The 17884-nt window shown below is 37.4% G+C and overlaps 1 protein-coding gene across 3 annotated transcripts in view; it reads left to right on the top strand.

The window, feature by feature from the left end:
* Positions 1-17884, top strand: part of Enox2 (ecto-NOX disulfide-thiol exchanger 2) — a 341843-nt gene that overhangs the window by 294108 nt on the left and 29851 nt on the right. For all 3 annotated transcript variants that reach the window (XM_055618080.1, XM_055618078.1, XM_055618081.1), the window contains 2 exons: positions 2333-2439; positions 13466-13571. In XM_055618080.1, coding sequence (XP_055474055.1) covers positions 2333-2439; positions 13466-13571 — 213 coding nt within the window. The remainder of the gene's footprint in view (positions 1-2332; positions 2440-13465; positions 13572-17884) is intronic.

Genomic DNA, 17884 nt, shown 5'->3' with positions numbered 1-17884 from the left:
GCTCCTGTACTTGTCCTATTGCTCTAGCTCGGACTTCAAGTACTATGATGAAGAGATATGGAGAGAGTGGGCATCCCTGCCTTGTCCCTGATTTCAGTAGGATTCACTTAAGTTTCTCTCTGTTTAGTTTGATGTTGGCTATAGGCTTGCTACATGTTGTCTTTACTGTGTTTTAGTCTGTGCCTTTTATCTCTGATCTCTCTAAAACTTTAAATATGAATGGGTGTTGGATTTTGTCAAATACTTTTTCTGCATCTAAGGAGATGATCATGTGGTTTTTCTCCTTCAGTTTGTTTATATGGTGGATCACATTGATGGATTTCCGTAAAATGACCCACCCCTGCATGCCTGGGATGAAGCCTACATGGTCATGGTGGGTGATAGCCTTTATGTGTTCTTGGATTCGGTTTGCAAGTATTTTATTGAGTATTTTTGGCATTGATGTCCATAAGAGAGATAGAGCTAAAGTTCTCTTTTTGGAGGTCTTTGTATGTATTAGGTTTCGAGGTGACTGTGGCTTCATAGAATGATTTTAGTAATATTCCTTCTGTTTCTATTTTGTGAAATAGTTTGAAGAGAATTGGTGTAGCTCTTCTTTGAAGGTCTGGTAGAGTTCTGTTCCCTGTTTTTTTGTTTTGTTTTGTTTTGTGTTTCCTAATTACCAGGCCCCTGATTTTTTTCTGTTACCTCCAAGCTACCTAACAGAGTCACCATAAACCTGGCTTGCAAGGGGACCAAGGCCCATCTGAGCCCAGGCCCCTGGACCCATACTCAAAATTACCTGAGCAAAGGTCCCTACCAAGAAACCCCAGAGTACAGAAGCAAAGTTTCCAACAAGTTGTCAAAGACAGGTGATGAACAGCAATGGCCACACTTCAGGGCCCAGAACACAGCCTGGGGGACACAGAATCAGGATCTCAATGGGGCTAAGGCAATACGGCCAAAGGGAACAATGAAAAAATACAGGCTCCTGTATTTGAAATATCCTTCTCTTCAGTGCTTTTCTTTCTCTTAAAATACTCCAAGCTTTGCTTCACTTGAGCCAGACATATGACCTAGCAGGTTAAAGTGGATGCTTGCAAGTCTAATGCCTGAAGTTCAGTCCACAGAACCAGCATGGTGGAATGAAAAGACTGGCTCCCACAGGAAGTCCTCTGCGGACCCTTGTGCCCCCCACACATACACACTGTTTTTAAGTTTCCCTCTCTTGAAATGATTAGCTGAAAACCCCCAAATAGTTGTGTGTCTTTCCCCTTTTAACATTTTAAGGGATCTTGAAAGATATTATCTAGGACTATATTCACAAAGATTCCTTTCATAGATTGTTCTCTAGTCAACAAACCTATGTAAGTATGCTTAACATAGATTCATCATTTTATATTTAGATTTGATGGTTCTGGTTAAACATACCTTACAATAATGAAAAACAAATTTTCCTTGAAGTTAAGCAATCCAGTTTCTAAAAAGGGTCTACTTAATAAAATGATACAGTGAATATGAATAGCACACAATCATATGTATGAACTATTATAATGAAACCCGTTGTTTTATATGTTATCTAAAAAATAAAATAAAATAAAATAAAAGGGCTCAGTAGTATAGTTGCTGGTATAGTTTGTTTCTATGCTATGCAAATTTAGTAGCACTCAACTAGATACAAAATCTGAACCTAAACCGCATTTATTTTGAGTCTTGCTCTCTTTTTCTTTTGCCTAAATGAATATACAATTTTTGTATTAAAAACTTTGCTCATCATGTCACCCCAAACCAGGAGATTCATCTTAATGAATATTTATGTCTCTTTCCTTGTCTCTTTCAAAAATCATAGATAGCACCCATTCTGATTTAAATATGCATTGTGCCCATAGGCTCATGCTTGTCCCCGCTTGGTGCTATTTTGAAAATTGTGGAACTTTAAGGAGATCTAGACATCCTGGAAACAGAAGATCATTGAGAGTAGCTATGAGGATTTGTAGTCATGCCCACTCCTGTCTGCTCAGTGCTTCTTGACTGGCAAACACTGACCACCTCATATACCTTCCACCATGCCTTCCCTGCCATAATTAAATGTATCCCTTCGTAAACTGTGAGCCAAAAGAGACCTTTCCTTCCTTACGCTAAATCCTTCTTGTCAGAATTTTATTACAACCATGAGATACTAGTTATATTAGTACCTCGGTGCATGTAGTCATATTCAAGTATAGCCAAAGCCTCATTTGTGTCATAACAACTTAATGAAACAAACCTCATGTTTCTCTTTTATTTTTTATCTCTCACTTTCTATCAATGGATGATGATTTGGCCTGATCCGACTACCGATTTGATACTGCAGTTGAGCAGATAGTAGCTGTGTACCATTCTGCTTCCAAACAGAAGGCATGGGACCACTTCACAAAAGCCCAACGTAAAAACATCAGCGTTTGGTGCAAACAAGCTGAGGTTGGTAACTTTCTACTCATGGGGATACTTTTCTTTCTTAACAAGTTATTGATCTGGCGTTTAACCAGAATTAAACAGTGCCAAGCTCCCATGGTCACAGCAAGGCCCTAGTGAAACACTAAAATGTGTTTTGTACCCTGTCACCGTCCAGACCACCTGCTGTCAAAGGGTAATAAATGGGCATATGTTGTCTTAAATGCATCCTGCTGGCTAGAAATCTTATTAGTGAAAATGTAACTGGGATAATTTTAAGTTTACTTTTCTACACTAGCTAGTCTTGGTAACAATAGTAATTATTGACCTATGCTTCTAGTGTAGTAATATTATGATTATCTCCCATTTATTAGAGTGCCTTCACAGTTGAGGCTAGAAGCTGTGTTAGAGCAAAGAAAATTCTGAGCTTTGACCAAATCTGTTCAGCTGTCTGTATAGTTGGAAGATTTAAAGGGAAGGGAGGACTGTGATTTTACATCAAGATCGACACACATCTTTCCATTTGTGCTCAAGTAAATCTTTAGCATAACATTCCAAAATGTATAATATAATTAGGTCAGTAGCCTGAATCTGAAGGTAAAGCACATACAAGGCTGCTTTTCACTGAATTACCTGTTGAAATGGCTTTATAGCTATCTCAAGTTAATCTGTGCTTATTAGAAAAATCTTTCCCTGGGCCTGATTTGTGTGTGTGTGTGTGTGTGTGTGTGTGTGTGTGTGTGTATACAGCAATGTTTTCAACTTCATTTATGCTGCTTCATTTGGCCATTCTGATAATAAATTTATTGTATCCTTAGTCCAAGTTCTCATGTTCCTGTTTCTCTTTTTCCATGATGGCAATTTAACTCGGGTTCTAAACTAGACAGACACTTTTCCACTGAGCTATAGCCTCAGGACCCAACAATTACATTCATAAAAGACCTTTGCCCTGGTTATTTCGCCTAAGTAAGCCTTTAAGTACATGTCCTGTAATACAGACTGCTATGAACTGAATCTAACAAGGAATCAAGTGTTAGCTTTTGTTTCATTTCTAGTTTTTTGGACTGAGCACATTATTCAGCATTTCTTGGCCCCTATTTCTTTACCTGTTAATTGGTGATGATAATAATGTTTTATAAGATTTAAATGTTTAAGAAATATATAAGCAGGCCCATCAGTTCATGTCAGAGACAGTCCCTGTTCCTATTACAATGGAACCCAGGGAGAAGCAGCATTACCAGGCCACAGAAGAAGACAACGCAGCCACTCCTGATGAGAAGGATGAGAAGGAAGGAAAAGAAGTCCTCCCTTATCAGTTGACTTGGGGAGGGGCATGCATGCAGAGGGTGGAGGAAGGAGGGATTGTGACAGGAGGAGGGAGGGAACCACAGGGGGGTACAAAGTGAATAAAGTGTAATTAATAAAGAAAAAAATGAAAAAAAATATAAGCAGTTTGAAGTATAAATTCTGTTATTTCAATTTATTATTAACAACTCACTGAGGGATAATGAGTAGGTGTAGAATGCATGTTTTTGCATGTAATAAAAATAAAATGCAGAAATTTTAAATGATTTCACAAGATTACACAAGTAGGAAGTATAATAGATACTACTCTCCTCTGATCTGTGCTACAGACTTCCAGGCAGTTTTGAACAGGTCATGTAATCTCTGTAAGACTTGTTGCCTCACCTTTGAAATGAAGGCAGCAGTCTCTCCACTCTGGCCTTCTGTGAATAGTTAAGACACTTTGTATGGGAACAGCTTAAAACCTTGACAAAAGTTTAAGGGAAAATAAGCCAAACTCTGGTCCTAAACTTGGAGTCTGTAAGACATCAGTTCTAACTCATCACAGAGAACTGGGGGTCACTCAGCAGTCTCTTAAAGACATCTGTCCAGTGAGTGTATAGAATCATACAAATCTAATGTCTTCATTAATTTTAGATCAGTAAAATCACATTGAAACTTTTTACATTTTGGAAACATTTTAGACTTTGGATTTGATGGATTAATAATTCTTAATTTTCATTAAATAGCTCATTTCCCTTTAATACACATAAACCTACATTCCTTTTAGTGTGTCTAAGGTTTAAGCTACCCAGATTTTTAAAGAAAGCCCTGCTAGTGCATAAAAGGATGAGACTGACTTCCCAAGGCAACACTTTTTTTTTTAACTATGAGGCAATAAAACATTCCCCAAAGTAGATGTGGTAGCACACACTTGTAATCCCAGCAGGCTAAGGAAGGAGGAGAATGCATTCAGTGCCATCTCAAACTATATAGTGAACTCTGGCCTCAAAGAATTTCCCCACCAATTATTTACCAAGGCTATAAACCAAGATTAACTACCTAACGAGTAACTTTATACTTAAGTTGGGGTCATAGTAAAGATAGCTATTGTAGTGAGCTGGAAATTTCTCCAGAGCTATAGAGAATTGAGACACATAGACCCCATTATACAGCATTGTTTTTAGGCCTCCTTGGCAGGGGCATGATGATAAGATGGATAGGTAGGATGACTTGCCAAGAACTACAATTGCAATCTCTGCATTATTGACCAATTTTTCCCGTGTATGTTTGATTGAATTAAGTCAAAGCCCACCTTCCTCAGTCTTGGTAACTAAAACTCTTACTGACAGTGAGATATAGCAAGCTCATGACTTTCATCTGCTTTTGCATTCAACATTGAGACAAATCGCATAGCCTTCCTCTGAGTTTGCCTTCCCTAAATCCCAAAGAGTTGTTCCATTTTATATTGCTAGCTCTTGAACAGCAGTTTGGTATTCCCATTATTTTTGCTTTTGCTCTCAACCCTGCAAATTCTCCACTGAGAGCAGGACACTGAGAGGACTCAAAATATATATCCTATGGAAACTGGGAAACTGTCCTTTTAAATTGTAGCTGCCTTTTAGAATCCCACTGATAACAGTTCAACAGTTAGGTGCTTTATCAAGTTAGAAGTTTTGACAACTTCTTACCAGTTACCTCAGAGAACAAATGAGCTGGCCTCAAGTCAGAAGATACCCATTTCTTGTCTCACTGCCGTGCACCTACCAGTATTCTTATCTCCTGAGTGACAGACAGAGCATGGACTTAGAAAAACCCCCCTCTTTGAGGAACTTAGTATACTATGCCAAGCGGACTAGTTTGGTAATGATCCTTTTTAATTGCTTTACTTTTCTGTTTGTGTGTGAGAGGCGTTCCTGGTAATAGAACTGGAAGTGATGCTAAGAGAAGGATGAAACTACTCCTCTACTGCAAGTTGATGCCTACAGTCATAGTTGTATATATTAGAAAGACTCTTCTCTACAGAATTATTTGAAAATATTTGTTTCAAATTTGCCTACACTAGATGCTATACCTTGGATAATGTATAAAAAAAAATAGAACCATAGCCGTATAGCCATAATCATTAAGATCATAGGCTCTTGCATCCTTCCTCAAAGAAGATTTTACACCACTGAGAGAAAAGGGCTTTGATGACTGTAACTGACAAAATAACCTTTTACATTTACTTCCATTTCATACACAGAAGAACTGTTTGCAGGTGGGTAATGAAGTCATCTGTGCACCCTTCTTTTAGCACTCACTTGCATTAAGAATGGTGGTTGGCCTTCAGCCATCCAGAAACATACTAACCCAATTTTGCATCAACTTAATTTATATTTCTATTATTTACCATACAAGAGACAAACCTGTGTTTGTGAGTTGCTTCATTTTATTAAATGATATCTGAGGATCAAATTGTTATGTGAATGTACAAGCTACTTATTTCCCTGGCCTCTGTTCTTTTTCATTCCCTCATGAATCCTTTCTACCATGTTTTTGTTAATGTTGAAAAAAAGTATAGGTTAGTAGGATCTTGTTACACATATAATAAGGAGTGTTGATATTCTGGTAATGGTATTTCTAGTGTAAAACATGGATAAGATAAATGTTAGTTCACATAAAGTTTTGTGAAACTATGGTTAAATAATGTGTAATGATTTTTGATTTGCTTACTTTGTAATAAATCAAAAATGTCAGCTTTGTGATTCTTTGCATGCATTTCCTTCTGTCTCTGGCTTGTTTCTTTCTATGTGAAAGTGCTTTTGGCCCTCCATTTTGTAAATTTCCTTTTTTCTTGTATTCCAATTTTATTTATTTATTACAATTTATTCACTGTGTATCCCCTCTGCAGTCCCCTTCCTTGTCTCCTCTCAGCTCTACCCACTCTCCCACTTATTCCCCTATGACCTTTCCTTAGTCCCCTGATAGGAGAAGACCTCCTCCCCTTCTGTCTGATTCTAGCTTATTAGGTTTCATCAAGGCTATCTGCATAATCTTCCTCTATGGCCTAGCAGGGTGTACCCCCAAGAGGAGGTGATCAAAGAGCCGGCCACTGAGTTCATGTTAGAAACAGTACCTGTATCCTTTAATTGGGAACCAACTTGGAAACTGAGCAGCCAATGGGCTTCCTTTGAGCGGCCACTTGGAACCCACTTGGAAACTGAGTGGCCAACAGGGGTTCTATGTCCTCGCCATTCATGGTCCTTGATTGGAGTACCGGTCTCTGCAGGCGCCCATGGGCCCAGGTTTTTTGGCTCTGTTGTTCTCCTTGTGGAGTTCCTGTTCCCTCCATGTCTTTCTACCTCCCTCTTCTTCCATAAGTAATCTTGTACTCTGCCCAAAGTTTGGCTATGAGTCTCAGTATCTCCTTTGATAGCCTGGTGGGTAGAGTCTTTCAGAGGTTCTCTGTGGAAGGCTCCTGTCCTCTTCCTTATCTTTTCCTACTTCCAACGTATGTGAATTTGTAAGTTTCAGAAAAGGTTGCCACCATTAGAGCAGACTCAAAGTCATTACAATGCCATTTCAGAGATCACTGTCTATTCATTGTTGAAATGAGATGTACCACATGTTTACGGCGAGAAAAATGATGCCATAGGAACTTTAGGGTCATTTTTGTTTTGAAAAAAGTATTCTTTCAGTGACATGTCTCATTAAACTTCTTGTAGTGATTAACACATGCAAATTACTGAAAATGTTTTTGCATGTCATTACCACATTTTGGTTGCAGTACTGAGTCAACATGTCACAATAAGAAATGTTGCAAATCTGAGAGACAGCCATTACTTTTGATGTCTGTACTTCAGTAGCTAGGAATTCACTCCCTATGTGTACTTGTATCTAAGCTATTAGAATGCCTTTGGGGATACATGCCACCTATAGTCTTTTACCTTCAAAGTATTTGTAATTATTTGTTTCTCTAAGCTTTTCTGTTCTAACAAGAAAATACAGAAAAGAGGTATGGAGTACATTACCAGTAAAGTTTTCCAAGAATTAACAAAATCTCACTTTTCTTAGAAGTACTGTCATTTACCAAATGGTCCATCTAAATATCCTGTAATATGGTACCCATAGCCTCTGCTGCTATCTTTGCTTTTGTTCCATTTGTGTGACTTAGAATTTGCTTTTTGTAGAAAGGCAATGATAAAAATCCTTAATTTTTTTTTTTTGTGCGGGGGTGTTTTTTTTTTTTTCATTTGTTTGTTTGGTTGGTTGGTTTTTTTTTTTATAGCTAAGAAATTTTATAATACACAGAGACGTCCACTGATTAACTTAGGAAACTCTTACCCTGTGTTTTTCTTTTTCTCATTTTATTATTAGCCAAAATAACAGGCGATTCTTGACCAGTCAGGTATTTTGAAGCATTTAGGGAAAATTTGCTCCTTAATATGTTATATTTCTAGGGGTGTTTGAAGCTGTAAAAGATCCATAGGTTAGGCATATCATGTAATTACTGGAGTTTTGTGTTTCTAAGATCTTATGATGTCTTGCCAAGCTGAAAGAAAAAAAAAATGCTTTGTGGACACTCGGAAGCTGCAGGACAGGTCTTAGTTTTAAGATCTTGCTGCCCCAGGATATTTTTCTAGAATGAACACAATTTACTCTCCTGAGAAACATAATAACTTTATCTGTATGAGTGATGTGTGTGAGTTGAGAGTTGCTCTTTGATTATACCGTGTGACAGCCTACATTTTGTTAGAAATCGAGAAGGCCACTGTGCAATGTTTGCATTTGCTACTGTGTCAAACTTTGTTATAATCACCTTCCAGTAACAGCTCTGATGAAAATTGAAACTAAGTCTCATGAGATAGAGGAATGAGAAATGCCCTTACTGTTCTCTATGCAATGAATCTGAAAATCCATACCACATATTTTTTATGGCACAGCCCTTTAAAGTTCATTTATGACAAGTAAGTCATTATTTTCTTCTATTTTAAGTAGTCTGTCCTACATGAGATGTACTGTATTAGCATCTGATTTTTCTGCTACTTCTTAACAATCAGTGTGGATATTAAATAGCACACTTTTTAAAGAGTGAGTATTAATGAAAGAGTTAGTGAAAAGATTTAATGAAAGAGTTAGTATTAATGAAAACTTAACTGGAACTAGAAATTAGTTTTCCTGGTAAATGAATAAAAATGAGGACATTAGTACAATTACTAACTATAATATTATCAGTAAATGCATTTAAATGTCAGGCATGGTGGTACACACCTTTAATGCTAGCACTTGGGAAATAGAGGCAGTAGATATCCCTGAATTCAAGGACAGAAAGGGCTACACAGAGAGACCCTGTCTCAAAAAAAGGAGGGGAGGATAGGAGAGAAAGAAAGAGACAGAAAGAGAAAAGAAATCCATTTGAAATATGCATAATGTTTATAAACAGCTTTGTATATTTCATGTATTACAACCTAGTAGAGTAGGCATTAATCTAGGCAGGGAATTCCTAGCTGAGAACCTAGGAAAAGAATAGCAATCCAGTGTTATTTAAATTATTGCAAGCTGCTGTAAAATGCATAGCTCTCATTCTTACTTGTTTTAATATATGTGTGTGTGTGTGTGTGTGTGTATGTATGTATGTGTGTATGTATGTACATGTTCAAATGTATGTGCATGTGTAGGTCGGGATGTATGCGTGTGTACATGTATTTGAAGGCCACAGGACCATATTGAATGTCTTTCTCAATTGTTTCTGCACCTTCGTTTTTTAGAGAGGGTCTCACTGAACCTGGAACTTGCTGACTCAGCTAGCCTGCCTGGCCAGCAAGTCACAGGATTTTCCTGCCTCGACCTCCCCAGCACTGGGACTACAGACTATACCAGGATTTTCACCTGGGTGCTGAGGATCTGAATCCAAGTCCTCACATTTGCATGGCAAAAACGTTACCAACTGAGCCATTCCCATTGGTCCCCCCTCTTTTAATTTTTTTTTAATTTTTTTATTATTTTTTTCTTTTTAGTTACATTTTGTTAACTCTGTGTCCCAGCTGTATCCCGCTCCCTCATTCCCTCCCCAACCCCACCCTCCCTCCCTGGTCTCCTCCCTGCCCCTTTCCAAGTCCACTGATAGGGGAGGACCTCCTCCCCTTTCATCTGACCCTGTTTTATCAGGTATCTTCAGGGCTGGCTGCAAAGTCCTCCTCTCTGGCCTAACAGACTGCTCCTCCCCGGGGGGGGGGGGGTGTCAAACAGCCTGCCCTTGAGATCCTGTTAGAAATAGTCCCTGTTCCCCTTGCTTTGGAAAACTACTTGGTTACTGAGCTACCACGGGCCACATCCGAGCAGAAGTTCTAGGTTATATCCATAGATGGTCCTTGGTTGAGTGTCAGTCTCAGAAAGACCCTGTGCCCAGATATGTTTGGTCCTTGTAGAGCTCCTATCCTTTCCATATCATACTAACTTCTCTTCTTTCATATGATTCCCTGCACTCTGCCGAGGGTTTGGTTATGAGTTTTAGTGTCTGCTTTGAAACACTGCTAGGTAGAGTCTTTCAGATGCCTTTTGTGGTAGACTCCTGTCATACGTTCAATGCACATCCCATTTGTCTTTCTAAATGAGGATTAATCACCTTCGCCTGTGTCCACTTTCTTGATTATCTTCTTTAGGTGTGTAGATTTCATTATGTTTATCATATCTTGTAGGTCTATATAAGCGAGTATATACCAAGTTTGTCTTTCTCCTTCTGGGATACTTCACTCAGAATGATCTTTTCTAGATCCCACCACTTGCCTGCAAATTTCATGATTTCCTCCTTTTTGATTGCTGAGTAGTATTCCATTGTGTAAAAATACCACAATTTCTGTATCCATTCCTCCGTTGATGGACATCTGGGTTGTTTCCAAGTTCTGGCTATTACAAATAAAGCTGCTATGAACATGGTTGAACAAATGTCCTTGTTGTGTACTTGACCAAATTTTGGGTATATACCTAGGAGTGGAATAGCTGGGTCTTGAGGTAGCACTACTCCTAGTTGTCTGAGAAAGCGCCAGATTGACTTCCAAAGTGGTTGAACCAGTTTACATTCCCACCAGCAATGGAGGAGGGTTCCCTTTTCTCCAGAACCTCTCCAGCATGTGCTATCACTTGAGTCTCTCTTAATTTTAAAGAAACTTTTTTTCTAATATGAGCGTGATCATTTCTAATGATCATCATTGTGTTCCCAGTTTCCTTTCAGCCTAGGAAAACTTTCTTTAGCATTCCCTATGCTATAACTCTTTTGATGATGATTTGTTGGATTTATTTATATCAGAAAACATCTTTATTTTATCTTCTTTCTTGAAATTTTCTCCAAATGTAAAATTTTGAATAAGTAGACATTTTAATTCCATCACAAACTGTAATGAGATTATTTCACCATTGATTTTTCTATAAATAATAATTTGTCCTCTTACTACTTTTAAGAATTTTTCACTTTCTTTCATTTCCTGTCATTGTTCCTAGACACACTTTATTTACATAGGCGCTGCCTTGGGTTCACTGGGCTCTTTGGATAAGCAGATAAATATGCTTAGTCAAATTTAAGAACTCATCAGCCATTATTTTTTTCTCTTCTTAATCTCTTTTTGGAATTCAGTCACATGTAGGTTTAAAATTCAATATCTAATCCCACAATTTCCTGCAACTCTGTTGGTATCCATCCCATTCTTTAGCTTGGGTCGTCTGTATGTATTATTCTGTCAAATAGACTTTTATACAGCACCTCTTATGAGATGTCTTTCTCTGAAAAGCTTTTGTCACACCCAGAAGTTGGGTTTCAGGAAAGGTCTACACAGTAGATTTCAATGCATTTCTGGTAACTAAGATTTGTGAATCATAGAATTGTAGTGTTCAACAGGACCTACTTAGCCTTTTGGTTAGTATAAACATGTGTGTGTGTATACACACAAATGTGTGTGTGTGTGTGCGTGTGTGTCTGTGTGTAGGTTTCTTGTTCATGTTACATTTTAGGTATAATAGCTATTCTTGTATGTGCTGTTTTCTTATTTTGTGGAGTGACTTTCGTCACCTAATCAAATCCTCATTATCCTACTCCCTTCAATAGTAAAATATCTCCACATTAAGTATTTCTGGATTGAAATCTTGGTCTACTGATTGAACTCTATCACTAGATATTGAAAAATCATTTTGTTAACATTTTTAATATAGAAAGATATGTGGAAGGAAATGACAGTAACATCATAAAGGTATATAATAAGCAAGAACTTTTGTTTAATGTTGAAAATAAAGGAACTTTTTGTTCCTTAGGTCATTATTTCCAGACAAAAGGCTCTTATCCTCTTTTATTTTAAGCTAAATGAATCTGTGGGAGTTTTTTTAAAGTCTCCAACCTTCTGATGAGATTCCCTATCATTTATTCAGTGTGAACATAATTCCTTTATTCCAGGAAGATAATTAAATAGCTATTTTGCTTCTTTATTCCATGAGTACCACATGTGGTCATTTCAAGGCTTGTCTTTATTGTTCTTTCTCTGGAAAATGTAGTCTCTACCTAGCTCCTGAGATGCATAGTGATTTTGGTGGTTATCCTAGATATGATATAGTGTAAAAATTATGGGTTCTGACATGGTCTTCCATAATGTTAACTCAGTATACTTTTGCTTAAATGATCAATTTAATGTTTGTATTAAAGCTAGACATTTTTCTCTATTAGATAGCAGTTCCAGTAACAATTTAACTCCTTTACCCTTAGCTAAGCTGCTGTAATCTGGTGTGTGCTTCTTTGGTTGAGAACAACTTTTCTTTGCAGACTGTAAAGAATCTCTCTATCTCCCTATCTCTATCTCTGTGTGTGTCTGTCTGTGTGTGTATATATATATGTATGTCTTTCTCTCCATTCTCCTCCCTGTCCACCATGCTGTCCTATATGAACACATACATTTCTCTTTCTAAAATCCTTTTATTTCCAGTGGCTGTTTTCCACTAACCATTCTCTTCAACTTATTTAGGCCACAAACACCAGGTTTTATACTAGAAATTTAACTACCCTGTGACTAACGCTGATCTTCTCTCAAACTAAGAGTCCTGGAAAAACCTGGGAATCTTATCCATAGGTTTTGGTTTTGGTTTTACTTCTTCCAAATGCCAATTCCTTGTCATAATATTCCTATATTTGTTCACTCTGCAATGACATCAAGTAAGTTACACATTTTGTTTTGTCCAAACATTTTAGTTCCTATCCATGAGAGAATCATTTTGGAAGAAGTTTACTCTTAACAATTCATTTTTGCTGTATTTTCTAAAACACCAAATCTTGGTTTTGAGTTCTGTTCACTCCTCTTGGTTGTGTCTGGTTTTTTGTTTTTTTGTTTGTTTGTTTGTTTGTTTGTTTTTTGTCCCTGCCTAGGGCTTTTAGGTGAGCCATTAAGTTGCTTATGTGTAGAGTTCTGTTCAGCAGAGCTATTGGAGGAGAGAAAATAGCAAGCAGCAAAATTAGAGTGACCAGAGATCCACACACTTAAGATGTGAGGAGTCTTTCATGGCCAACAGAACTTTCTAATATAGCATGGATCTAAGGATCGTAGACTGCTAGAGCTCTGGGTCTGAAAAGAAAGCTCAGTGTAAGACAGAGTATACCCATATGTGCCTTTTATTGAGACTGTTTAGGTTCAGTGTGCCCTTGCCTTTTTGACTTAAGAGTACCCTTAGAGTTTTTAATATGTACCCTTTACTCCATCCATTTTCTCAACATTTTCAAGGTTTTCCCACTAAAAAGCATACCTTTTACCCTTAGGAAATTCGCAACATTCATAATGATGAATTAATGGGAATCAGGAGAGAAGAAGAAATGGAAATGTCTGATGATGAAATAGAAGAAACAAAGGAAACAGAGGAATCAGGTAATGATGATTCTGTTTTTTTTTTTAATATAATAAACATTTACTTGCAGTGGCCATATTTTTAAGCCTTTTAACACAAGGTAAAATTAGGCATATATATGTCTACACATATATATGTTTGCATATGTATATGCATATATGTACACATGTATGTATATATGTATGTTTGTGTGTATACGTGTATATACACATAGAGATATATACATACATACATACATACATACATACAAACATATACATCAACCCATAAGTCTAGATACCAGATAGAATAAAATTGATGAGGCTACATTAGTAAACACTGGCTAAATATCAAATCCTGTTTCTATGGGGTTTTTTATGTTCTTTATGTATCTCCTTTTTTATTTTTTTTTATTTATTACAGTTTATTCACCTTGTATCCCAGCTGTAGCCCCCTCCTCATTCCCTCCCAATCCCACCCCCCGATGCCCCTCCCCCAGTCCACTGATAGGGGAAGTCCTCCTCCACTTCCCTCTGACCCTAGCCTCTCAGGTCTCATCAGGACTGGCTGCATTGACTTCCTCTGTGGCCTGGTAAGGCTGCTATCCCCACCTCAGAGAGAGGTGATCAAAGAGCCAGCCACTGATTTCATGTCAGAGACAGTCCCTGTTCCCATTACTAGGGAACCCACTAGTTTCCATTATTTGTCTGCAAATTTCATGATTTCCTTGTTTTCAGTTGCTGAGTAGTATTCCATTGTGTAAATGCATCCATTCCTCAATTGAGGGACATCTGGGTTGTTTCTAGATTCTGACTATTACAAATAAAGCTGCTATGAACATGGTTGAGCAAATATTCATTTTCAATTGAAACACCTAATTTAAATATACACTTTTGTCAAAAAAAACCAAAACAAACAACACAACAGCATACATTTAGGCAGTATTGTTTCATATTTGATTTGGATTTACTAACATTCTCTACTGTGAAAAAGCATGTACATAAATGCTCAATTACTTCTACATTCTACCCAAATGATTAGTGTGTGTGTGTGTGTGTGTGTGTGTGTGTGTGTGTGTGTGTGTATACAATTTAAATGGTAACAAAATACATAGCAAAGAACATAAAGAAAAATACAAAAATTGATTATATAATTTAAGAGAAACTGCTAAGATTTTTCATGGACTGGGAGATCGCTCAGTCAGGTGTGTACCCTGAAAACCTATGTTCAGATCTCTAGTATCCATATAAAAATAAAAAGCTGGGCACAGTGGCACATACATGTGATCTCAGTACTTAGGAGGTAGAGACTAGAGAATCCCTGGAACTTGCTGGCCAGCCAATCTAGCCAAATCAATAAACTCCAAGTTTATCAAGAAACCCTGTTTTGAAATACAAGGTACAGTATTTTGGAGAAAAAAAAAACAAAAAAAAAATACTCGCATTAATTTCTACTTCCACCCATCCATGTACTTGCAAGTCACACACACATGCACACACAGAAACAATACACTATATGTTACTTAGAATAAAAATCATTCTCTGGGTGAAGGCTTTTGTTCTAACCTCATATAGTCAGGAACTGACAGTAAGACAGAAGCTATAGTATTGATACCCAGTAGGCCTATAGGTTACGCTTCTTGAACGATAAGACAACACCTTACCCAACAGTTTCAGCATAAACTATCATGGGTGGAAGAGCATTACAAGAGTGAATACCTGCAACCAGACCAGTTTTTCAGGTAAATCATTGCAAATAATGACTTTAATTATTAGGACTTTAATTATTAGAAGGCACAGTGGAAAAAGCATTGAGCTGGGGAGATGGCTTAATGCATAAGAGCATTTGTTTTGCAAACATGAGGACCTGAGTTCAAATCCCCAAAAACCTAATTAAAAAAAAAAAAAAACAGTATGGTCATGGATGCCTGTAATCCCAGCACTGTGATGGGGTAATGAGGTGGTCACTGAAAAAAAATAAAGCAACATACTTCTCTGTCTTCTGTGTATAAACGTGGCTGTGCACACCCATACACACATGCCATATACCACATACACCTCCACCTTTTAATTAAAAAGGGCAGTATGCCTAAATTTCAAATATCTGATTTCTATTCTCAAATCTGGGAAACACTTTTCTCCCATTGACAATCATCTTCCATTTCATAACAACTAACTTGGAATTTGTGGTATCAGATCAATTCATCCAGTCATTTCATAGCTATTACATGCCAAGCAAGTTGTAAACACTGGAAATATATAAGTAACTTAATGTCTCTGTCATGTGATATGGGGACATATTGAGTGACCAAATTTGCAATTCCAAGTTTCAGTGCTTATATATTGAAATCAGAGGCTCTAGTCTCATATAAGGGTATTAGAATCTTCATTCATTAAACAGAATTCTTACAGAAAGAACACTATCAGGTCATACTTTTTAAAGGAATCCTTTAGCTATTGCAATGAAATTTTCTCTGTTTTTGTAATACACTTGATCCATAAATATACAAACCACTATCTGTACTAGATAATTTATAAGTAGTGCTTAGCATTTCTAGAATAGTGAATTGCTGTAAATAAATGCTGCAAACCTATAGTCAAAAAAAGAAAAGTCTATAATAATAATGGAGCTATGCAACTTATTTAAGTGCTTCACTAAAATATATTATAGCAGATTAATTATGATTCATAGGCTTGCTCCACCTCAGTATTTCCAGTATCATATATACTGTTTGTACATTGTTATAGTGGAATAAATGCAACCTAATTTGAGCATCCACTTGATGGATTGTGGAGTTTGAGGAATCATTAGGGGAAGTGCGGGATATGTGGGAAATTTATATTGAATGCACTTACTATGGATATATAATTGCATTTTGGTTCTGTATCTCTTCTGAGTTAAAAGGTGTATTGGCTACTGCACGGAATCTTAGAGACTGGAAACTCCGTAACATATCATCTTATAGCTATTTTCTTTCCTGTTTCACGTGCCAGGATGCTGCTTTGTCAAATAAAGCTATCTACAATAGACTTAATGGAGCTTACCAAATAGCTTTTCTCCCAGAAGGTTTCAATTCATTTTAATTCAAGGTCTTTTGTTCATTTTTCTTCTCCTCGATCGTATCTAATTCTGTTATCTCACCTCTGTAGTACTTAACTGCAAAAATCCTGCTTTACATGAACCAGCAAGAGTCTCCTTGGTTTTTATCTAAATCGGCTGCATGTTTTAGCTATCACTTGTTTCCAATTAAAAGCTTAAGGGGGTAGACCTCCAAGCTGTTGTTTCTCTCACTGTGCTTCCCAAATTTGAATTCCAGGGGCCTATGATGTATTCCTGGTTATCTTTTACTTCTCAAACAGAGTAAAACTGGTTACTATACTTTGAGTGCCACAGAATTTCTGGGCTCCTAGAGACTCTGTATTAGCCTATTTTTTGTGGTGCAGTACTTGCAATAGAAGAAAGGACTGCTAGGCCAAAAGCCCTCTATTAAATGGGGAAATCACATTGGAGCAAATTGGGTATTGCAAAATTGTTTCAATCTATTTTTAATCATGTCCTCAGTGAGCAGAAGAGATAAGAGGGATTGTTCTCTACATCTCCATTTTGGCTTCTTCAGTTAGATTAGTGGTTATCAGGACTAGTCCACCTAAAATCAATTTTGGTTTCCTTAAGGATACAAACTATCAGTCATGACATATACATTCTACAATGAAGAATGTATTTAATATGTGAAATTTTCTGTGAGATTAGATATTAAATGTTAGCAAACACCATGGAATACTACACAGTAATTAAAAACAAGGAAACCATGAAATTTGCAAGGTCACCCTGAGTGAGGTATCCCACAAGCAGAAAGACAAACATGGTATATACTCACTTATAAGTGGATATTAGACATATAATATAGGATAAACATACTAAAATCTGTACACCTAAAGAAGCTAAGCAAGAAGGAGGACCATGAGTAAGATGCTCAATCCTCATTCAGAAAGCAAAGGGGATGGACATCAGAAGAGGGAGAAAATGGGGAATAGGGCAGGAGCCTACCACTAGACAGCCTCTGAAAGACTCTATCCAGCAGGGTATCAATGCAGATGCTGAGACTCATAGCCAAACTTTGGGCAGAGTGCAGGGAATCTCATGAAAGAAGAGGTAGATAGAAAGACCTGGAGGGGACCAGGACCTCCACAGGAGAGCAACAGAACAAAAATATTCTGGGCCCAGGAGTCTTTTCTGAGAATGATACACCAACCAATGACCATTCATGGAGATAACCTAGAACCCCTGCATATATGTAGCCAATGGCAGCTCAGTGTCCAAGTTGTTTCCCTAGTAATGGAAACAGAGACTGTCT

The sequence above is a fragment of the Psammomys obesus genome, unplaced genomic scaffold (assembly GCF_907164565.1).
Source record: "Psammomys obesus unplaced genomic scaffold, mPsaObe1.curated_primary_1811, whole genome shotgun sequence".
In the NCBI taxonomy this organism is placed as follows: Eukaryota; Metazoa; Chordata; class Mammalia; order Rodentia; family Muridae; genus Psammomys; species Psammomys obesus.
Note: the sequence above shows the minus strand (reverse complement) of the source record. Positions and strands in the feature narration are given on the sequence as shown.